Source organism: Canis aureus, chromosome 1 (assembly GCF_053574225.1).
Source record: "Canis aureus isolate CA01 chromosome 1, VMU_Caureus_v.1.0, whole genome shotgun sequence".
In the NCBI taxonomy this organism is placed as follows: Eukaryota; Metazoa; Chordata; class Mammalia; order Carnivora; family Canidae; genus Canis; species Canis aureus.
The window spans coordinates 90290776-90314947 of NC_135611.1; the positions used below are offsets into that span (position 1 = coordinate 90290776).

The 24172-nt window shown below is 45.7% G+C and overlaps 1 protein-coding gene across 8 annotated transcripts in view; it reads left to right on the forward strand.

Annotated features, from left to right (window-relative positions):
* KANK1 (KN motif and ankyrin repeat domains 1) overlaps positions 1 to 24172 on the forward strand; it is a 207766-nt gene that overhangs the window by 180147 nt on the left and 3447 nt on the right. For 5 of the 8 annotated variants that reach the window (XM_077908297.1, XM_077908298.1, XM_077908334.1 and 2 more), the window contains 7 exons: positions 13310 to 13504; positions 14150 to 14258; positions 15463 to 15708; positions 17035 to 17122; positions 20551 to 20770; positions 23159 to 23301; positions 23736 to 23936. In XM_077908297.1, the coding sequence (XP_077764423.1) occupies positions 13310 to 13504; positions 14150 to 14258; positions 15463 to 15708; positions 17035 to 17122; positions 20551 to 20770; positions 23159 to 23301; positions 23736 to 23936 (1202 nt within the window). The remainder of the gene's footprint in view (positions 1 to 13309; positions 13505 to 14149; positions 14259 to 15462; positions 15709 to 17034; positions 17123 to 20550; positions 20771 to 23158; positions 23302 to 23735; positions 23937 to 24172) is intronic. The other 3 variants (XM_077908314.1, XM_077908305.1, XM_077908325.1) reach the window with 3 other exon arrangements.

The following is a 24172-nucleotide window of genomic DNA, read 5'->3' on the forward strand; positions in this document are numbered from 1 at the left end:
GAGTAACTAATAACATGTCTGTTTCCACTTCTTTTTAAAAATCATGATGTCAGATGTGAAGTCAAAATAAAACTCTTAAATATCCTCAGACACAGATGGCACAGTGGATCAGCCACTAGAAGAACGTTTTCCTGCCGGCTTCCTCCCTCCTCCCCAAACTGGGGTTTCTGTTTCACATTCCTACCAAAAATATTTAGCTGTACCCTTGCCGTCATCTGCCTGACACCCTGAGCATCAGGAACAGGGAGCGGGTTTTGTCTGGCTGCATCGCAGTACCTTGTGGTCCGTTTCCAGGCACACTGACGTTCCAGACATTGCTGTTTCGATCTGATGCTGCAAAGGAACATCTAATTAATCTGCTAGAATCTATGAGACCTGCATAAATATTTTCAATAGCATTTATTTGGTCGTGGTGGAAGCTTCCTCTCGGAGCACACAAGAATGATTTTGAAGTATTTCTGCAATTCACATTTGTATTCTAAGTTTTTTAAAAAGTGGTTTTACTTATTTATTTGAGAGGGAGCACATGCAGAGGATGGGGTAGAGGGAGAAGCAGACTCCCTGCTAAGCAGGGATTCCCCCCACCACCACCAGTGCAGGGCTCGATCCCCAGGACCCTAGATTATGACCTGAGCCAAAGGCAAACATTTCACCGACTGAGCCACCCAGGTGCCCCTGTATTCATTCTAAAGCTCTCATGAAGAAGGAGTTAGGTTTGGGCCTTCACCCAGAGCATTAAACTTTCATTACTTGGTGGTGGTTATATGGACCGAACATTAAAGCAGCTCGATCTAGTAGAGATTTTCAACACTTGGAAGCTGGGAAGAATGAAGGTGTGTCACAATGCACTGGGGCTTACTGGTGGCTCCATACAATGTGGAATATTGTTCCCACAGTCTAGAATACACTCCAAAAGGCACGTAGACCATGAACATATTCTTCCCCAAATGAAACGATGTGGAATTAGAGTTTAACGTCACAGAAGAGCATATAAATGATCACTTTCGGGAACCTGGTGTTTTTAAAAGTTAGGTTTGGGCTCTGAAGCCAGACATTCTGGGTTCAGATTCTCTCTCTGCCAGTAGGACAAGTTGTCTTTGTTCCTTCCTAGGGTGGAAGTAAAGATTTAATGAGTCAGTATGAGTAAAGCATTTGTAATAGTCTGCAGTGCAGAGCGTAGATGCTCAAGAAATGCTGGCTGTATTGCTGTTACTGTTTTTAGTACTTCCAGAAATGGAAATGTAGATATAGAACAAATTGCCAAAGATTGGACAGATGGTCTTTTATTTTTAATCTAAATGTTTATCTTCATAATTCTGGCTGTCACCTTTCCCCCTCAATTTATTATGCCTCCCCCACTAATAGTTTTATCAAGATAAAGAAAAATATTGGTAAAAATGGGAAAACACAAAGTAAGTAAATTTTCAGTTCTGAGTCAGAGTCTGTATAAAAGCTAAAAACAAAGCTTACATTGAATTACCTGTATTTGTGCCCAATCCAGAGACTTTTCCTCAATTTTTCTAGGTTGGAGATTTAGGAGCATTGCCTTTTTAAATTTTTTTTAAAGTAGGCTTCACTCTTGGGGTGTGGCTCAGTTGACTAAGCCTCTGACTCTTGATCTCAGCTCAGGTCTTGATCTCAGGGTCCTGAGTTCAAGCCCTGCGTGCCTAGCATGCAACATACTTTTAGGAAAAAAAAGTTGGAAACTTAACCAACTGAGCCACCTGGGCACCCTAAGAAGTGTCCCTTTTTCATGGGCAAAAGAGGTTTTTTGTTGTAGCACTGTAATGCCTAGCACTCTGATTCAGTTTCTTTTCTTTTCTTTTTTTTTTTTTTAAGATTTATTTATTTATTTATGATAGACGTAGAGAGAGAGAGGGGCAGAGACAGGAGGAGGGAGAAGTAGGCTCCATGCCCGGAGCCCGACGTAGGACTCGATCCCGGGACTCCAGGATTGCGCCCTGGGCCAAAGGCAGGCGCTAAACTGCTGAGCCACCCAGGGATCCCTCCGATTCAGCTTCTTAAAATTGTAACTGGATTATGTGCTTGTAACAATTTAATGGTTCAGAAGAGCATAAAGAGTGAAAGCCTCCCTCGTGGTCTCTTGGGGTAACCTCTTGTGTGTTTGGTGTATACGTGTGTGTGCATGTGGCTCTATTTTAGGGATCTAATCTCTTTTTAACATAAGTTGAATCATACATATTCTTTCTATGTATTTTTCACATGACCAAAGATGCTCTATACTTTTTTTCCAAAACATATCTTTTTTAAAATTCGAATTCCAGGATCGTTAACATACAATGCTATATTTATTTCAGGTGCACACTATAGTGATTCAACAGTTCTATAATTATTCAGTACTCAGTGTATTTTTAATTTCCTTCAAATATTTCACCCATCCTCCCTCCCCCACATAACCATCGGGTTTCTGTATTTAGTCTCTTGTTTTCTTTATTCATTTGTTTCTTAAATTCCACATGTGAGTGAAATCATACACTATTTGTGTTTCTGAGACTGATTTCACTTAGCATTATACTCTCTAGCTCCATCCATGTTGTTGCAAATGGCAAGATGTCATTCTTTTTTATGGCTAAATAATATTCTAATATCACATCTTTATCCATTCATCAGTCAAGGGACCCTTGGGCCACTTCTATGGTTTGGCTATTGCTGATAATGCTGCAGTAAACATCAAGGTGCATATATCCATAGAGCACTTCTTGATTCCTCGTGGTATGAGTTTCCTGTACTTAATATTTTCTTTTATGGAATTACAAAGTTGAGGGGGCGTGCAGCCCAGGTAGCTCAGCGGTTTAGCACCGCCTTCAGCCCAGGGCATGATCCTGGAGACTGGCGATCGAGTCCCACGTCGGGCTCCCTGCATGGAGCCTGCTTCTCCCTCTGCCTGTGTCTCTGCCTCTCTCTCTCTCTCTCTGTCTCTCATGAATGAATAAATAAAATCTTTAAAAAAGAAGTTGAGAGGGAATAAGTTTCTATTCTCATACAAACCTTAGGAAAAAATGTTTATTCTTCCTGTAAAGCAGTTGGATTGTTTTGGTTTGAGGAGTGAATTACTAAATTAATATTTCTTTCTTTCTTTTTTCCTTTTTCCCTCTGGAGAGAGAAAAATCCTAAATGAATGACTTGCACTTATCCTAATACTATATAACTCTCTCTGAACAAATGCAAACAAAACTATCTGTAACAATGTAACTTAACTGCCACAATTTATAGAAAATTAATCTCTTATACTCAGAACTGCTTTTTAGATAAGCTTCCATATTTGCACCCTCAGTTATCTTGGGTTTGTAAATAAATAAATAACAGATAGATGATAGATAGATAGATAGATAGATAGATAGATAGATAGATAGATAGATATAGAATGAATTGAAGTCCTTCCCGTAACTCTGAAAGCGATTTGGTAGACAGAGATCTGAGCCAAAGCAGAATCAGGAAAATAAAGTCATTTTAGAAACATCCTTTCTAGTGATTTTTCTCTCAGCTCAAATAATATACCATTTACTTGTCCTAGGACTTGAAGGTTTTTTCATTACAATTTTTTTAAATACATGCTGCAAGAGCATGCTATAATCCAAACAAAATGCTTCTGAAACCTTGTGTGATGGAGGGGAGGGCCTGCTGACCCAGAAGTAGCTGCTCAGGAACTTGCATGTTGGTGGAAAGAGAACGAGTCGGGGGTCCCGTGTCCTCCTGTGTCATGAGAAGTTTGGATTCCCCATTTCTTGCTTGAAGCCCTTTCAGCAGAATTACTCTCCAAAAGTAGCTCTTTACTAGGCTGCCCATCAGATTCATCTAAGAAGGTTTTTTTTTCTAAAATTCATGGGTTTTCTGCCTCCCCTCTCACACCCTCCACCATCACCACTACCTGGTAGGCACACCCAGGCCCTGTTACAGGGCAAATTGTTGGAATAAACCACCTTAGAGCAAGGCCTCTTAATCTGGGGGCCATTGCTTCATGAACGGTTTTGTGCTAACAATTTTTGTGAAGACATAGAATAATTATCACCAGATTCTCAAAAGAGGTAGCTGACACTCTGAAAAATTGAAATTGCTGATCTGTGTGGGACATCTGGGACAAACCTTGGGGAAATGTGCCCCCGCCCAAAGCAAAATCTTTTGCAAGGGTTTAAAATCTGTCCACCACCTTTGTGAATCATCAGTGGACACATGTTTGAAAATCTTACTCTTGGGCAGCCTGGGTGGCTCAGTGGTTTAGCACCACCTTCAGCCCGGGGCATGATCCTGGAGACTCGGGATCGAATCCTACATCGGGCTCCCTGCATGGAGCCTGCTTCTCCCTCTGCCTGTGTCTCTGCCTCTCTCTCTCTCTCTCTCTCTCTCTCTCTCTGTCTCTCATGAATAAATAAAATCTTTTTTAAAAAAGAAAATCTTGCTCTTAAAAACCGATGCTTTATTGGTTTAATAATTTTTTTAAAGATTTATTTATTTATTCAGAGAGATAGGGAAAGGCAGAGACACAGGCAGAGGGAGAAGCAGGCTCGGTGCAGGAAGCCCGATGTGGGACTCGATCCCGGGTCTCCAGGATCACACCCCAGGCTGCAGGAGGCGCCAAACCGCTGCACCACCGGGGCTGCCCTGCTTTATTGGTTTAAATGGATATTGGTGACATGGACATACAACTCTGGAAAGAGATGCAAGTTTACTTTGACATATATTCTGAATCCTAGAGCATACCCTTCGTTTCTGGCTAAAGCATAGAGATGGATCGTTTTTAAGAGCTGAAGTGAGTTCTTGGATGTGCCGTCATAAAGGACGTAGTGAATTTGTTGATATTGGACAGTGGCCACAACTGTTTATTCCTCCTCCAAGTAGCTAGTCATTCATATCTCAGTAAAGATTTTTTTTTTTTAAGATTTATTTATGAGAGAGAGAGCAGGAGCAGAGGGAAAGGGACTAGCAGATTCTGGGCTGAGCGCCAAGCCGGACACAGAGCTTGATGTCAAGACCCTGAGATCATGACTTGAGCTGAACCAAGAGTCTGACATGACACTTAACGGATTGACCCACGTGCCCCTCAGTAAAGATATGTACACTTTGCTCTGTCCCCTTCTCTGTTCAGGTCAGTTGATAGCTACCCATTCACTGTCAAGTCTGTGCAAAGTGTGGTACTGCAACACAGATCTTACAGGGTCTGTGCTTTGAAGAACTTGCAATCCAGTTAGACCAATCCAAGCCAAGACATGTATACCAGAAATATGAACGATAACCTGTGGCAGCATGTGTTAGCCACCAAATAATGTGCAAATAGAAAGTGCTCCAAGAGTTCAGCTGCAGCCAGGCCCCCTGAGGTCTAGGGAGGAGATGAAGTTCTTACCTGTATTTGGAAGTACACCCATGCTTAACTTTAGTCAATGCAGCCTGTCTGTGTGGCTTTTTTGGGTCACGTCTTGGGATGACATGTCATTAAATGTAGGTGGGGTTGTGGTGAAGGAAAACCTGATTCTTCATCCACTCTAGCATTTTAATTTCTAAGTACCCACTTTTAGATACATTCATGACAGCTGTCTGGAATGTTCCCAGGAAAAGATTAAAATGGCCCTAGAAATTATTAAACTGCAGCTCTCACCCTTGAAACTCTCCCGTTCAAGTTGACTGTATTGGTGGCCACATCCCTTGGCCTTTCGGACAGTTTTCTGAATGTTGAGCCTTGAGTCAGAATACGATTGCCCTCCATCAAAGGCATACCTTCTCCCACAGGTGGTACGTACCAAAGAAGCAGGTGATCTTTCCTGAATAATCTCTCCTATCTGTTCCCCAAGCCAGTATGTGGGCTGAAAAGCGTGAATTTGTGCTCAAGCCGTATTCTTTTTGGAAAAACTAGATGTGTTCAGATTCCTTTGAATTCTTAGTTTTACTTGGGGAAAATACCTAAGTGATTGCATGGCCGCCATAATGAATCCAAAATTTCAGGTCTTCTTCTTGACAAATTAGCTACATGTTCCTTAAAAATCAGACCAGAATGTCAAGCTGCAGTTTTGACAAAATATGTGTTTAGGGGATCCCTGGCTGGCTCAGCAGTTTAGCACCTGCCTTCGGCCCAGGACGTGATTGAGTCCTGCATCGGGCTCCCTGCATGGAGCCTGCTTCTCCCTCTGCCTGTGTCTCTGCCTCTCCCTCTCTGTGTCTCATGAATAAATAAAATCTTTTTTTTAAAAAATGTCTTTAGTTAGCTGGCCACAGTGTTCGTAGTTGTGCTTTCAGAAAGCACTTGGCTGGGGGGGCACTGGAGTGGCTCAGTGAAGTGTCTGCCTTTGGCTCAGATCATGATCTCAGGGTCCTGGGATCAAGCTCCACGTTGGGATCCCTGCTTATTGAAGAGTCTGCTGCTCCCTCTGCCCCTATCCCCATTTGTGCTCATTTTCTCTTTTGCTCACTCTCGAATAAATTCTGTCTGCACAAGATGAAAATTCATACTTTTTCCTTTTATACCAAATTTAGTTGCCCAGTGGCCTCCTGTGTCAGCCAGTAATGGTATTTTTATGAATCCAAGCTATTTCTGGAAGGGAATAAATGTGTGTGGCTCTTTTCTTTTTTAGCTATTTTGTAACAAAGGACAAGTGTTCGAGTAAAATCTTGAAAAAAGAAATAAAAGTATGGGTTGGCATGAAAGAAGAGTTGGAATATGTGAACAGAGCAATTTTTAAAAGCCATTTTTTAAAATCCATTTTCCAACAAGTATAGATACACATTGTTGTATTCCAAGAACTAATACAAATTGTAGGTGGAGAAGCGTCACAGAGGAAACTGGAGAGGATGATCTTGTTAAAAAACACTTTTCCAGTTCTATTTTCCATTGAAGGCTTTTTCTTATAAAAATTGTTTGCTTTGGGGGACACCTGGGTGGCTTAGTGGTCGAGCATCTGCCTTTGGCTCAGGTCATGATCCCGGGGTCCTGGGATCAAGTCCTGCATCAGGACTTCTTCTCTGCCGCTTCTTCCTCTGCCTATGTCTCTGCCTTTCTCTTTCTTTCTCTCTCTCTCTGTCTCTCCTGAATAAATAAAATCTTTAAAAAACAAAAATAGTTTGCTTTTAACATTTCTAAATGTTGCATTCTAAATGTTTTCAAATCAGGAACGTACACAAAGTTTTCACTTTGACAAAGTGACTTATTTTTCATTATAGTTTGCCTTAGCTAGTATAATTATCCATATATTAAATGCTACGGTGTACTTTAGAATTAGAACAAATGCTTCCAGGTGCTCTTATTTTCCAGAGATTCCTGTGACTCACTCTCTTTTAGTTATTACTAATCTGGTCAACTTGTAAAATGAGGTCCATACTTTATTGGCATTTATGGTCATGATAAGTTGTAAGACCAAAGCGCCGCTGTCCCCACTCCCCTGTTCCCGGGCTCCCCAGCAGTGACTGAGCTTGGAGCATCTAGGCCCAGAGTACTGAAATTCTGCAGGTATTCTGTGGCTACTTCTGTTTTACCCATGTCATTTGGGATAGCATTTACTAGTAGTCTTGGACTTCTACCCTTACTGATCCAGGCCTGTTAACTAAACTCCAGTAATTCCTAAGAATTCATATGGTCCAAGTTGATGGATTGAAACCAAAGGGAAGTCTAAACTCTGCTTTTCAGCAGTCAAGTTTGTTTGTTTTAATTAAGTAAGCTCTGGGCCCAACATGGGGCTCAAACTCATGACCTTGAGATCAAGAGTTGCATGCTGTACTGCTGACTGAGCCAGCCAGGCACCCCTCAGCAGGTTTTATATTCCTTAATTTAATTCAGGGGTTCTCAATTCTGGCTGCACCTTAGAATGACTTGAGCTCTTTGCGTACTAACCCTTAGGCCCGCCTACAGAGAGAGTCCATCATATCTGTATTTTGAAGAGCCCTACCCCCCAGGCTTGTTGATCCTAAAGTACAGCCAGGGTCGAGACCATTGGGATTTTGTGGTAGACCTCTTTATTTTGGTTTTCTTGTGGTTTTCCTGTGTTTGAAGTGAACACAACAATCATCTGCCAGTCTTGTGCTGGTGCATGTGTCACTGATGTGTCCTGTCTAACTTTGATAGGTCCTTATCAAGTTCAGACGGTTTTTGGGCCATTCGAGAGCAACTAGAGTTTCAGCCCCATCTGAAAAATATTTTCTGGCAATAAAAGTGCCACATTCCCTTTGGACCCAGTGAATGAGGACTAGTTTAATGTTTAACATTGTTCTTTGACTTGCTAGTTAGTCTCAACAGAACCCTGGGGACATTGCATCGAATTACATAGGCACTTATGGAAGGCTTTCCATTCCTCAGCACTGAAGAGGCAGCCAACTAAGTAAGGCCTTAGCACAAGGGACTCCAGGAGCTTATGTTCTGTTTTGTTTTGTTTTGTTTTAAGATTTTATTTATTTGAGAGACAAAGAGATAGCAAGAGAGAGCAGGAGTAGAGGGAAAAGCAGGCTCCCCACTGAGCAGAGACCCCCCCACACACTCACCCCCATCCCCAGTCCCACTCCCACCCCCGATGCAGGACTCAATCCCAGGACACTGAGATCTTGACCTGAGCCGCTGAACCATCTGAGCCACCCAGGTGCCCCTGGAGCTTACGTTCTTATGGAGGAGATGCCCTCGAAGCCAAGAAAACAGAGGGCGGGCTTGCTTTTGCCTGGATGATTAAGTGCTACAGGACATGGAAGGAGAAAGAGAGCCCTGTGGACCAGCACCATCCAAGAAAGGCTATAGAGGAAGTAGAATTGGGGCAAGCCTTGAAAAGATTACAGTTAAAGGTCATGTGGTGACGTTTGCTGAAATTCCAGGCCTGCAGAACATTCTAGAAAACAAGGGCACAGGTGAGAGTGATGAAGTCACATGAGCACTGTGAAGCCATAGAGGGTAGGAATAGTTGATGATTAGAGCTCCCACAGGCGAGGGGAAGCAGTGTATTCATTATGAAGGACCCTCCATGACCCCTTCAGGGTTTGACCCTACATGGGAGAACTTCAAGAAGCCCACAACTAAGCCCTGGTGAGGAGGAGCAGTGCCTCAGGTGGGCACTCTCAGGGGCAGTGTGAATTTACCGAGTTGTTAGCAATGTTCTGTATCTTTTTTAATTTAAAGATTTTATTTATTTATTCATTAGAGACAGAGAGGCAGAGACACAGGGAGAGGGAGAAATCGGCTCCCTGAGGGGAGCCCAATGTGGGACTCTATCCCAGGGCTCCAGGATCACGCCCTGAGCTGAAGGCAGGCACTTAACTGCTGAGGTGTCCCAAATGTTCCGTATCTTAATGAGGATGGTGGTTACATAGGTATATGCATTTACCAAAACTCATCAATTCCACAGTTGTACATTTTCTTGTATATAAATTATACCTCAACTTATAAATATCTTGTGAAAGCTGTATTTAAATTTTAAAAAGAGGGTTGCGTAGGCAGCTTAGTCGGTTAAGTAAGCATCTGCCTTCCACTCAGGTCATGATCTCAGGGGTCCTGGGATCAAGCCCCACATCGGGCTCCCTGCTCAGCGAGGAGTCTGCTTCTCCCTCTCCCTCTGCCTCTCTCCCTGCTTATGCTCTCTCAAGCTCACTCTTTCTCAAATAAATAAAATCTTTTTAACAAATTTTAAAAAGGAAAAGAAAAAAGAGAAATCTATAGATCCAAAAGCTTAAAACCCAGAGCAACCAGTGGAAATTTGTGACAAGGATCCCGATTCTGATATCTGACAAAAGTTTTTTCTGAGACCTTGGAGAAATTTGAATACTGACCAAATATGCAGTAATCTTTAAAAAAAATTAGGATTTTTTTTTGCACTATAATTATTTTTTAAGAGCTCTTTGAGAAATACATGCTAAAATAATTATGGACGGAGCCATTGCCCTCTAGTTCTTGTTCACAGCACTCCCGTGTGAGTGGGTGGAGGGGGCTGGCTAGGGCCAGGGAGAGTGCTGATGGCTGTTGAAGCCCATGATGGGCACGCGGGGATTCGTTATACTGGTGTCTGCTTTTGTACGTCTCTGGTTTCAAAAATAATAAAAAAACTGTTGGTGTATTTGCATTTTAAAAGTCCTCGCTGGTTTTTGAATAGGAACGTGCTCAGCAAGAGTGTCTCTCCAGGAAAAGTGTGCTGGTACGTGGGGATTTGTACTGCTGAGCCCTTGGGGAGGTAACTTTGCCACATTGATGAGTGGGGCTGGAGAACGGAGGAACAGAGGCAGATGCTCTGCTTTGTTTACTTTGCTCAGAGTAAGTCATAGGGAGTCTCAGAGGTTTGTTTTTGCTGTTGGGGGAGCACATCAGGTCACAGGAGCACTAAATATTATCTGGAGGGCTCAATTCAGTGTTGCAGGTGTGTGCCGAGGAGGGAGGTGGATTTGTGGGGTCACCTGGGAGGCCCCTTGCCTACAGAGCTGGACAAGGCCACTTGTGCTACTGATTCTCAGACACAATACCCGCTCACATATTAGGAAATGTGGGTTCTGGTCTAGCTGCGAAGTTCAGAATTCTTAGCTTGGATATATGAATTAAAATTCAGGTGATCTCAGGTCACCTGGGTGGCTCAGTGGTTGAGCATCTGCCTTCGGCTCAGGGTGTGATCCCCGGGTCCTGGGATCAAGTCCCCAATCGGACTCCCCAAAGGGAACCTGCTTCTCCCTCTGCTTATATTTCTGCCTCTCCTTCTGTGTCTCTTGTGAATAAATGAATAAAATCTTTTTTAAAAACATGGGCAGCCTGGGTGGCTCGGTGGTTTGGCGCCGCCCTCGGCCCGGGTTGTGATCCTGGAGACCTGGGATCGAGTCCCAAGTCAGGCTCCCTGCATGGAGCCTGCTTCCCTCTGCCTGTGTCTCTGCCTCTCTCTTGCTCTGTGTCTCTCATGAATAAATAAATAAAATCTTAAAAAAAAACAATTTAGGTGATTTCTAATGTCTTATTATGAACAGCTTTGCCTCCCTCCACATTTTTTTTAAATCAGAGGGTCATTGTACTTTCCATAGTGGGCCGCGTGCATCAGAGTCTCTTGTGGACAGGTCGGTGGGGATGTCAGAAACGCCCACCCCTGGGGGCTCATCAGAGATGTACAGAATTGTCTTATGGCAGCAGGTGCTTAGGAATCTGCATTTTAGCAAATATCCCAGACCATTCATAACAGTAGAGTGTGAAGAGAACAGTTGTAGAATCTATGGTGGTTCCTTTTTTCCTAATTGCCTCAAAATACAATCAGTATTTAAATTTCTTTTCTTCTGAGGAGGTAAGCAATTTCAGAGCATTAAAAAGAGTTATGATCATATTCTTATCATATGACATTGTGGGTAGGTTTAAATTTATTTGTATTAATAACATATTTATAATGCATACTTTAGGAAATCAACACAAGAAAAAAATTGTAACAATCTAGAATTCTTTAGCCTTAGAAAAGCATAAACAGGTTTGCTGTGTGTCCTTCCAGACTTTTTCTAATATATATACATGTAAATAGAATTTCGCCAAAATAGGTTTATTTGCCCCAAGCAATTTAATAACCTGTTTTTAAAACTCACACATTATGCTTTTCTTTCTGTGCTAAAAATGTCCACCTACATCAACATTTTTCTTGGCTGCATAGAATTTATTTATATAAATGTGCCAGAGCTTATTTCACCAGTTTCTTGTTGACATTCTGTGATATCTCCCTCTTTCCACTGTTTTACTCATGGAGACAATGAAAATCCTTTTGTATCTTTTTGTACGTCTTTAGGATAAAATTCCTAGAAGCAAATTGCTAGTCAAAGGATTTTCTTAGTTTTTAAAATGATTTTGAACACAGTTATTATTTGCTCTAAAAAAAAAATGTCGGGACACCTGGGTGGCTCATTGGTTGAGCATCTGCCTTTGGCTCAGGTCAAGATCTTGGGGTCCTGGGATCAAGTTCTGCACAGGCTCCTCACGGGGAGCCTGCTTCTCCCTCTGCATATGTCTCTGCCTCTCTCTGTGTGTCTCTTATGAATAAATAATAAAAAATGTCAAATACAGGGACAAGTTAAAATCTCCATAGCTTCCAGATAACTTTTTTATATTTTTTAATAGGATCACTTATGTAGAATCTTATTACCTGCTTTTCTCATGCCATACATTGTAAAAATCTTTCCGTGTCAGCACGTTGGAAATATCGTGATATTCTTATGACATTAATTATATGCACTTAACTAATCTGATTCTTCTGCTTTAGTCAGGGAACAAGTACTAAGTACCCAAAATACACAAAAGCCTTCTAGTAGATGTGAGAAGAGAAAGTTGATTCGAATGGTTTCGTGCCCTCACAATCCTTACAGACAGAAGGGCGTCTCAGGCAGTCCCATGAGTCCTCTAGCACTTTGTCTTCCAGATCCTCTAAGAGGGTCTGAGAGCTGGCCTGGGAGAGGCAGGGGAAGGAAAGCCATTTTTAGTTAGGTTGGGGAAGGCTCAGAAGAGAGGGTGATGGAGGGCTTGACCCCATGAAGGTGGGGAGCAAGAAGTGTTCCCAGTAGAGCAGCAAACCCTGAGACGTGCTGTCAGGACGATGAAAGACCCCCACCCTCAGCATCCCATTCCTGGGGAGAAAGGCAGTCCTGCCCACCAAGGGGACCCCAGGTGTAGTGGGAAATAAAGGTGGAGAGGTAACGAGATGAGCCAGCTTGTGGATGGTCCAGAATATGTGGCCAAGTAGTGTGGGTGGCGTTTCCTGAGCAGAAAGCAATGTTTTTCAGCTTTGCACAAGTCTGTTGGAGCTGGATTGCACTGGGATTTGTGGGGCTGGGGTATCACTCTGCAGCTGTGTGTTTGGGAGGCTGTGGTAGAAGAAGAGGGCCATCAGGATCCCGCGCTGAGGGTCCTCCCCGGGCTGGGCGGGGGCACCAGGCGCAGAGAGAAGAGAGGGAGTGGACGGACAGGCCTGGGCAGACCCGGATGTGGAGACAAAGGGAAGGGTAAGGGTCAGGAAGGCCTTGGGGTGGGGTTTGGGTGGCTTCCATAGGACTGCCCTATATGCAAAAAAGAAAACAGGGAGAGGGCACCTGGCTGGCTCAGTGGTTGAGCATCTCCCTTAGGCTCAGGTCATGATCCTGGGGTCCTGGGTTCAAATCCTGCATCGGGTTCCCGGAGGGGAGCCTGCTTCTCCCTCTGCCTGTGTCTCTGCCTCTCTCTGTGTGTGTCTCTCATGAATAAATAAATAAAATCTTAAAAATAAATTTAAAAAAAGAAAACAGAGAAAGGCACTTGAGAAAATGAGGAGTTGCAAAAATATTTTTTAAAAATTTGTTTAGCCCGTTTTGTTTGGCCCTCCGTCACATGCTTCTGCACCTTCCTTCCTGACAGGAAGTTTGGAACACACCTGTAGGTGCGGAGGCCTTCCGGCAGGAGCTCCATTCAGCAGTCAGGCGTCGCGGCACGAGCAGGCGGTGGGGCCCACGGAAGGGAGACCCCCGGGCGGCCAGGACGCCTTCCCCCCTCAGGAGAGCACGCTGTCCCCCGTGAACCTGACGGACGACCAGATCGCCGCCGGCCTCTATGGTAACGTCCCCCCTCAGCCCTTCTCGGCTAGGGGATCCCGGGACCGGCGCTGCAGTCCATGGCCGAGTGCCTCATAGATGGACCTGGAAGAGCCATTAACCTGAGAAGTGTTAGAAAGGTTGGCTTAGAATATCTTTTAAAAAGATGGCTACAGAGGGGAGTGGGCCGTCCCCTGAAGTAAACTCCTCAGATTTTGTAAGTTGTGAAATATTTTAAATAGCATTTCACTCCTTCGCTGTCTGGCAGGCATAATTTTTCCCCAGATTATCTCAGCTGGAGGAAAAGAACAATTACAATCCCTATTTTTGTGCCTTCGTGGTTTTTGAGGCCTCAGTGAGATACGACTTCACTTTAAAAACAGTGGAGCCTGATTTAAACACTAGTTGTCACTGCTTTTGTTCTGTCTAGAAGTACTAATGGGGGGGGGGGGTTTCCCATTTAAAGAACTGCAGATTATTTTCTTTACACGCATACATCTTTCCAGTGGATTCTGGGCACATTTCTCATATGCACGTGCCACGATCCTAGATTTACGTGAATGAGAGAAAAAAAAATGAATGTGAGGAAAAAAAGATTTCTTGCTCCCTTAACTTGGATGGGTGTGAATTGTGTTCATTTTGCTCCGCTTGATTCCCCTTTTCGCAGTATGTACAAATAGTGAAAACACACTCAAGTCTATCATGAAGAAGAAGGATGGCAACCGAGATTCAAATGGAGCGAAGAAGAATCTCCAGTTTGTCGGCATTAATGGAGGGTAAGGAAAGATGGCCCACCAGCGGCCTGTATGTGCTCTGTCTGTCTCCTGGGCCTCCTGTCTTCTCACGTCCCACTCAGAGGGGCCCGGGATGGGCTGCAGCCACATCTTGGTGACGGATGAGCCCCTCAGAAAGGTGCACTGGGCTTCTCTCTTCTCCTCTCCATGCTGTCTCTAAGGATATGCCACTCTCGAAAGGACACCTGGTGACGCTGAGCGGTTGGCATCTTCCCGCCTCTGGTCTGAAAATGGTAGTCTTCAACAAAAGCCGCAGGCAGCAGGTGTCCTGCGGTGTTGGACAGCTTGGTCTTACCCATGTCAGACTCAGAAACCAACAGAAAGAGGCGAGAGCATCTCTCCACGGGCCGGTGACGGGCATCCACTCCTTCAAAATGGGTTCTTTGGCTTCGCTCTCCATGCCTACGTACAAAATTGTAGGTCCTGTCCCCTGACCCATAATCTGGCTGTGCCGTCAGTGGTTTACCTTCTAACCAGAATGTTTGATTGGCTGTCTATTCCTTCTCATTGGGCCACATAAATAGTTAAGCCTGTTTGCCCTCCTGCAGTTGAATCAGAGCAGCTAATCTGTTAATCTGGACACGGCCTCGGCCTCGACACGAAAGCAGTGATGCAGTTAGTTGAGATAACGTTGATAGCAAAGCGTACGATTGACATTTAACTTCATGGGGCCTATTTTCTGAATCTTTGAAGCTTAATTGGGTAGCGTGGCCCAGGAGGTTTGCGGGGAGCGGGACATGTACCAGAGGAACTCTTGATTACTTATGTAATCTGTTCACTGGTAATCTGTTCATCATGACACTGGGACGATTAATGGAGCAAAATAGGAAGAATGTAAGGGAAAAAAAAAAAGGAACAGAAAAAATGAACCACTGCAGACTTGGCTTTCGTGAAGTAAGTTTCCTTTGACCTGCACTAAGCCAGACATGCTATATATATGTATTTCTTTTTTCCTGCAAGTAGTATAACGATACCAATTGGCAACACATGTTACCCCTTTCAGGTCAGAACCCATTCAAAGCCACCATATTTTTAAATAGACCTTCCTTTGAACTTCTAAATGCAGAGTCTAAAGCCACCGGTCAAATGTCTGGAGTCTGTTAGCGGCTTTCCCTGCGTAAGAATTTCTGTCCCGGGGTCTTTCTGGGCGCACCTTGCATCTCCTGAACTCCCAATTGCCACCTAGGTATGAGACAACTTCAAGTGATGATTCCAGCTCGGATGAAAGCTCTTCCTCCGAGTCAGATGACGAGTGTGATGTCATTGAGTTTCCTCCTGAGGAAGAGGAGGAGGAAGAGGAGGAGGAGGAAGACACCCGGGGAGTGGCAGAAGGGCAGCATGCAGTTAATATGGAAGGTTTCAAGTCCGCCGGGGCGGAAGATGAGATGCAGGTTCCAGAATGTGAACCTGAGAAGGTGGAAATCAGAGAGAGGTGTGGTACCCTCCCCTTCCCTCCCTAACCCTTCCCACTTTTCAATGTCCTTTGGCGAGAGAATTAGCCGATTCGGAGATTTTGCAGCTGTAACTACAGGTTGGGTCTCTCCCATCCCCAAAGGAGGGTACGTACGCAGAGGCACGACTGTCGTGTCGTGATGCTGATAAATACAGGTGCAGAGGGAGGTAACTCTGAGATTTCCCAAAGAGAAGGGCCTAATCAAGCTGTCACCTTTGTTGCCTTTACATTTGTGTGTTAGCTCATTTTAACGTGCAGAGCCACCGCCCACAGAACTGTCCTGTGCCACGATGGTCTCCAGTGTTTGAACAATCCCGCTTAGACTTGAAGGCATGTTAGAATATTGTGTGGCCGGCGCATTTCTTTCGGGTTTCAGATTTTATCATCAGCCATTTGTCTCGATACAGATGTCATTACTGTTACGATGGGATCGCTGTGTGTGAGAGGAGCGCATTTTTTGGCCTCAGCCAAAGATCACATTCACTGCAGACATGATATAATCAGTCACATGTCTGCATCTTGTGGCTCCTTGAGTGAAAGGGAACACCCCAAGAATGGGTTCGGGAGTCTCCTAAACAAGCAGCTGAGATACCAAATAAACACTCTGGTTGGCTGAAACATGTACCTAGGGGTGTAGTGCATTTTAAAGACTGCTAGCAAACGTGGAACCGGTGCTTATAAAACAGAGACTAGAACAGATGGAAATTTCAAGATGGTTTTTCGCTGTGTGAAGTATAAATAGAACATTTCAGAAAATTTCTATCTAATCTTGCAAATGAAAGTGTAACTGCATTAACACAAGGTAAGTATTTCTAGCTCATATTTCCAAGTATTTTCACATGGCTTGGAATCTTGTCATCTAGGGTTTTTTTCTTAAACAGTTTTGTTGAGCTATGATTGATATACCACATGTCATCCGATTCGTAAGTTCATATTTTCATGGGGGGTTAAACACTCTCTAAGCTCAGATGTGTGGTTTGCTGGGTCAGCATAGTTGGATACGTGGTCATTCTGACCTCGTCAACACCTTAAGGGTAAAAATATTTTTAAGAACTTAGAAGAAAAGGTTCCTCCAGGTGTTATCCCATAACGTCAAAAAGGCCAAACAGGTAAAGCTGAAAGCTGCCCTTAAGGGAAAGGCCTGATGAGCTCTGGAAGTCCTTGGGATGCCTGTGTGGCCTCTAGGCAAGCACCACACACCGTGGGGCCTCTTGCCTTTGAAAGGGTTCCAGGGTTTGAAAAACAAATGCCTTTCCTTTGATGACCAATCCTGAACACTCTTTCTTTTATCTTGTCCCCTTATAGGTATGAATTAAGTGAAAAGATGTTGTCTGCGTGCCACTTACTGAAAAATAACATAAATGACCCCAAAGCTTTGACCAGCAAAGATATGGTGAGTCGGCCCATCAGACCTTGTCCCCAGTTGGTACAAAGTGCCAGAGCAGATGGCAATGTAAGGGTGTCTGTCGCCTGCCCCTGAACTCTTGGCACCCCCATGCTTCCCCCCCCCCCCCAAGATACTTCTAGCTCGTGTAAGTGGAGCAAGCATCATACTGCCCTCCTCACACTGCGAACATCTCCCTTGGGCCCAACATCAGACATCCCCCCCAACCCACACTGTGCTTTGCTCAGGCATGAAGCCTCTGGGAGGGAGGGCTAATCGTACTCAGTGGTCAGCTCTCTACGTGTTCTGCTTCCATTCACAGAGCCTTGTGATCCAGGGAGAAGAGTCACCAGAATTTTCTCTTTTTTTTTTCTTTTTTCTATTTTTTTAAGTTAGCATACAGTTTCTTAAAAGCAACCTCTCTGGGCCGAGGTCAGCATTCCTTTCAATTATGCAAGTGCATATTATGTTCTCATGTGGAATGCAGGCGGCCACTATTTTTAAACTTAGGAGTCACTGCACTTGTCCTCTTTGCCTGGTTTGACAGACTCGGAAGCACATGGCAGAGAAGCCGGTGGCTGCTTCGGTAGTACACAGGACACAGGCACAGGACACAGGAGCATTTCTGTGGCAGATGGTGAATCTGACACCATTGCCAAGTATGTCCCTCCCTTGTGTGTTGGTGAAAGTCTTGAGGTGCAGCTTCTCTTACAGGTCAGACCCAGACCAGCCTCTGGTTGGCAGTTCTCCTTGGTGCATTCGGAAGACGTAGATGCTCATGTTACATTACATAGAATTGGCATTTGAATCTGTACATTTTATCAACGTGAAGTTTTATGCCATATAACACAAATCAGCAGCTAGTGAGAAAGTCGATTTATGAGTCTCACGAGATGATAAAGCCATGAAACAAAAATGTTAGAACTAGGGCCACCTGGGTTGAGCATCTGCCTTTGGTTCAGGTTGTGATCCCATGGTCCTGGGATCGAGTCCTGCATCAGGCTCCCCGAGGGGAGCCTGCTTCTCCTTCTGCCTGTGTCTCTGCCTCTCTCTGTGTGTGTCTCATGAATGAATGAATGAATGAATGAATGAATAAAATATATTTTTTAAAAATGTTAGAACTAGAAGGGACATCAGGGATTCCCTCATCCCATAAAGGCACAGTTTTCCTCATGGACAACACACAGTCTATAAGAAAGAACTGGGACAGCTGTCACGGGTGTGAGAGGTACGTGAGCATACCTGCCTGTGAGGCCATGCTGTTCTGGTCTGTTCTGCTTTATTTTCTAAGATTTTTTAAAATTTATTTATTCAGGAGAGACACAGAGAGAGAGGCAAGCAGAGACATAGACAGAGGGAGAAGCAGGGTCCACGCAGGGAGCCCGATGTGGGACTCGATCCTGGGTCTCCAGGATCACGCCCTGGGCGAAGGCAGACGCCCAACCTCTGAGCCACCCAGGCGTCCCTGTTCTACTTTAACTGAGACCCTAAAGGTTATGGGTTTTGTCAAGAGTTCGTTAACTAGCAATTAGTACTGGGGCAAGAACATACCTCTCGAATACTTGTCCCTGTTTTATTTATCCTGTGTCATATTACCTTATCATATGACATCCTTCTTTAAAATTATGGTTTCTTCTCATATTTGTTTATATTGCTGTAGAAACTTAAGTTTCTCGGAGCCAGCTGTGTCTTGACATTGAGTCAGTGTGCTGAGAGAGGAACACAGTGGTGATGTTTACAGAAGAAGACACTACATAAAATCCCTAGCCTGGGGCGAGGGCAGACACAGAAGTACCTGTTGAACTTCATCAGTATAAAGTAGATTTCTGTCTATGCCTCGGTCACAGGTAGCAAAACCATGAAATGTCACAGCATTGTTAATATTTCCCACGAGGTTTAATGTGAACTTAGAACAGGTTCTTCTAGACCTTAGGTATTATAGCTGCAATATATTTTTTCTTTTACCGTTCTCCAAATACGGGGTTATGTGGTCTTCAGGGAGGAACTTTTCCATTTCTCTGGCCCCAGGTTGCCAAGTATATTAACACTGTGGTCAGTACCTTTTTGGTTAAGTTGAACTGTTTTGGTGAAAAAGTGCTTAAGGAATTGTGCCATGGAAAGTGGTAGACAAGTGAATGATCACAGTGGCCAGAGCCAATAACCATGACAGGACAGCCACCCACAGATAGAGCAGAACAGAATTCAACACCCAGATGACACAAGTTCCCTTCTTCCCGTGTAAGGACGGACTCCACAGAAATGGAAATCTGAATATGTGAGCAGAAGAAAAGAAAACGTTAGATGAATTTTTTTCCCTCCCAAGACCCTTTTCACCAAGTGACATAAAATATGATTGAATGGGCTGAAACTGAATCGTTAGTAGCAGGACGATAAAGATGCAGAAGCCAGTACAATTCCAGCTCCAACTTTTCTGTAGGGGGGGGACTTTCTGGGTTCTGGTGCTGTTGACACAGGCTTTCCATCTTTCTTTAAAAAAGCGAAGCACAAATGAACGGTAGACTCGTGTAAAAGAGGGCTCACGGACAGAGCATTATAGCTCTTCCCATCACCAGCCCTGGCCATGCACAACCTGCATTGAACTTCATGTGGCCCGGGTTTGACTTGATTGCTCATGAAATAAGCCCCGTGTTCATGTGTCCACAGCCTAAGCAAGGGCATGCAGGGCTCATGATCAGATGCAGAAGACTCCTAAATGGGAGATGTAATTTGTCTTGAACCGGTTTTTTAATCCCTTTGCATGGTTGAACATTTGTATTTGGGGTTGGAGTGAGAAATGGGCTGGCTACGTACTGCCCGCCTTTCAGCCCAGCGCTGCAGAGATGTGGAAGGAATTGAGGGTGGTCTGCATAGGAAGAAGGCAGCAGAATTAAGTGCGAGTGAAGTCATTTTTTCTGTCCTGATTATTCTGAAAATCATGTGCAGGGCCAGCATAATTACATAATATTAATGGCTCAGTAATCAGTGGAGCCAGGCCTAAGTTTTTTTTTTTTTCTTTCTTTTTAATGTGTATTGCCTCATTTGTCCTCATCCTAAGCCCTGTGGGGAGAAGGTATTTTTATTGCCCCCATTTTGCAGATGAGTAAACTGAGGCAGAGAGTAAGTATCTTCCCCAGGAGAGTAGAGCTCACAAAGTAGCAGAGCCCGCATTTGACCGTGGCTGGTAGAGCCCCTGAACGGTGCCATATGGCCTCTTCTAGAGAGTTAGATCATGTCTGTGGTTGAAAATCAGGAGGGATGCTCCCGTTTGGAGTCTGAGGCCCTCTCGGGGCCCTGGGTTTCCTTAGCTGTCCGTCGACAGCCAATTCTAACTGCACACACTCTGACTATAAAAGGCCTCGCTTCTCGGGCTTTCGGCTGGGTCCCGGGAAGGTCTATAAATAGAAGGACTAACGGCCGCTTGGCGGTGTCTTTGGCAGCGCTTCTGTCTGAACACCCTGCAGCACGAGTGGTTCCGCGTGTCCAGCCAGAAGTCGGCCAGCCCGGCCATGGTGGGCGACTACATAGCCGCCTTCGAGGCCATCTCCCCGGACGTGCTCCGCTACATCATCAACATGGCCGATGGCAACGGCAACACGGCCCTGCACTACAGCGTGTCCCACTCCAACTTCGAGATCGTGAAGCTGCTCCTGGACGCCGGTGCGTGGGCCGCCGGGTCGGGAGTCGCTCCGAGAGGCTGGTCGCTCCGCTCCCCGGGGCCCTTTCTGTTGCTCTCCCACAGGATGTGGCAAGAAGAGCCTTCCTGAGTCATTGGGGGGGGCGGGGGCCGGGGGGGGGGGCAGGCTTGACCTCGCCACAGAGCTGGTGACACAGATTCCAGGTCCGTTTTGGAAGGAGGTTTGGGGGATCGTCTTGCAGCTGTCCAGCTGCATTCGGGCGAGCTGTATCCCCGGCGATGAGCAGGACTCGGGGCCCCTCCTGAGCTGCATCACGCAGGCTGGGCAGGTGCACGCTCGGGGGACAGATCTCTGCTCACGCGACCAGAGTCACGGCTTCGGTGTTGGCGGGCTGCTCTTTGTGTCCTCGCTCCACGACCCCGGCCCACCACTCTGCAGCGGGCAGTGTGCCGGTAGCCCAGACGGGGGCCGTGCAAAGCCGTTGTCATGGATTGTAGCAGAATCGTGACCATTGCCACCAAAATATGCCCTGTTACTGGGGACTCAGAGTGAGGAAAGTGCTCTTTTTGTATCTGAGCCACAGGAATGAGAACAGTGAAACTTCTGGTTTCTAAGTGGAACATCCCATCCCAGAATCCAGCCACTGCATGTTGTAGACCCGAAGCAAGGGTGTGCCCCATAGAAGGGTCTCCTTGGAGGGTAGTGAGCTCTCAACTTTTTGTTCAAATACAGTAGCCAGTGATACATACAGTCCCCAAGTCCCTCTGATTTATTTTTGGAAATATGTGTTTTTACTTCTAGTATGTGACTGATAGAGAATTTTTACGCTACCTCGATCTAATTAGTGAGAACACAGTGTGAACATTTGATTTAGCTTATGCAATAAAATTGCCCAATCCCCCCCCACCCCCATACCACTTCTTGATCCAACTCTCTCTAATTTCTTCTACTCCATTTCAGGGAAATTAGATTCATGCATGGAAGTCACCAAGCACATTTATCTCCCCTTCTAAGTTTGCTTCATTCCCAACAGATGGGGCTACATGAGGCTAAAATTGCTTCTGTCCTAGAGGAATTCCAAGCCTCCTTCCCTTTAGACTTCCCAGACTATAAACAGAGCTGCTGGTACTGTCAGCCCACGTTGTTGTTTAAACAGAGAAGTGGATAATATCCAGAAAAGCCAAAAAACAAGATTTCAGATTGCTCTTGCAAGTAACTGTGTGATCTACCCTTGGAAAATGTGTGTGGACAAGATGTTTTTTGGTAAATTTAAGATTTCAGCTCCACCATGGGATAGCTTTGCTTACTCACCTGGCTGGATATAACCGGACCCTGTACTGTTCCCCATTAGAAGTGAGACTGGGGTTGCATAGGACACAGGTGCCTGCAGCATCTGTCAAGGACCAAACATCACAGATAAGGAGGAGCCTCAGAGAGCTCATCTGCCCATATGCTCCTCCATCACATAGCTTTTTCTTTCTCCTATTCTACATTAAAAGGCATGCACTTGTGTGTAAATGCTGTCATGTCCCTACTATGCTGGGGCTTTTGGGGTTTTTTTGTTTGTTTGTTTGTTTGTTTGTTTGTTTGTTTTTGAGTTCAGGGGAAGTTTTCATGGTACTTCTTACCTCCTTGTGATGGAGGCATCCTGAGCAATTCTAACTATATTTGGTCACACAGGAAAGCTTCCTCCCAGCACTCCCCATTCTTTTCCACTTTTTTAGAAAGTGCTAAAGGAATTTAAACAGGATTATTTAGACCCCAACGCCTCCGTAAGAATTACAGAGACAGAAAAGGTCTGGTTCACTGTGTCTGTTGGTCGCTGGCCTCTGTCGTCTGCCCTCAGACCACAGTTCCTAAACAGCTAAGCTCTAGGTGTCATGGGATTGGAATTCAGCTTTCAAGGGCCCCCAGCAAGTCAGAGGAGGGAACTCTGGGTCTCAGAATGAGTAGTGATTTCTGAGTGGGTGATGCCATAGTCTGTTCCCTACACAAGCCTTTACAAATCCTTGCTATTCGTAGCTCTCCCTGCGGCCTTCGTTCCAAAACCACGATGCCCTAAACACAGAGGAATGTCCACATCCCATTACCATGGGCTCTTCAAAGCAACCATCCTGAGAACAAACCCCTCAGACCCTTTCTGGGCTGTTGCCGTTCAGCCACCAGTTGTGACCAAGAGGTGCCGTGAAGGCTTACTCTCACTTCAGCTTCTGGCCTCACAGGATACTGGAAAACCTTTTTTTTCCTTTAGTATGAAAACATCTCTCTCAGTTCCTTCTGAGTCACCCTGGGACTTGGAGCCCTTGGAGCCCTTTCACTGGCCTCTTCCAATGAACCCCATTCTTTTGGTCAGTGGGGAGAACGGATGCCGCCAGGCGGCTTCTCCCCGACGAGCCTCGTGTCTTTGCAGATGTGTGTAACGTGGATCACCAGAACAAGGCGGGGTACACCCCCATCATGCTGGCAGCCCTTGCTGCCGTGGAAGCACAGAAGGACATGCGTGTTGTGGAGGAACTCTTCGGCTGCGGTGACGTGAACGCCAAAGCCAGCCAGGTGAGCGCACCTGCTGCCTGAGTCCACGCACACACCTGGCCCTGATCGCATCTGAGGGCCCGGGAGCCCCACCGGCTACCCGGTGGTGGCTGCTTCCTCACTGTCTCCCTGTTGTGTCTGCACGCCAGGCACGGAGTGGCCCTGGTCCATATGTGTCCCCAGCTGGACTTTTAAGCACCTCTGAACTTTCCAGCTCCTTGTTATGATGAGACAGATCCTTGAATGACAGGAAGGAAACTGACTCGTCACTTTATGATCTTGCATGGCTGGGAGCTCAGAATTAGAAACTCTTTCTCGTGCCCGCCACCACCCAGCCCCAGGTTAACTCCTGGCCTGCTGTGTTCCATCTATCATCACGCTGTCCCCCTACCACCTCCTGCCCCCATGACCCCAGCCCCCATATAAGCTGCTGATGCACCCCCCTCCAACCACAGGCAGGACAGACGGCCCTCATGCTGGCCGTTAGTCACGGGCGGATCGACATGGTGAAGGGGCTGCTGGCCTGCGGGGCCGACGTCAACATCCAGGACGATGAGGGCTCCACTGCACTCATGTGCGCCAGCGAGCACGGCCACGTGGAGATCGTCAAGCTGCTGCTGGCTCAGCCGGGCTGCAATGGCCATCTGGAGGACAATGTGAGTGAGCCTCCGTGGCCTCCGCTGGGCCTGCCCCCCAGGGCCCTTTGGTGGAGGGAGAAGAGCCCTTCCTCCAAGATGTTCACTAGGGATTTCGTGGGGTGGTCCGGGCTGCCTCCCTTCCCAGCCCAGCTTGGCAGCATTTCCTCTGGACAAGCTCGCATTTCCGTTAGCTAGAGCCAAAGGCAGGACGGTCAGGCCTCAGCCCCCACAGTCATTACAGGAAGGGGGTGACG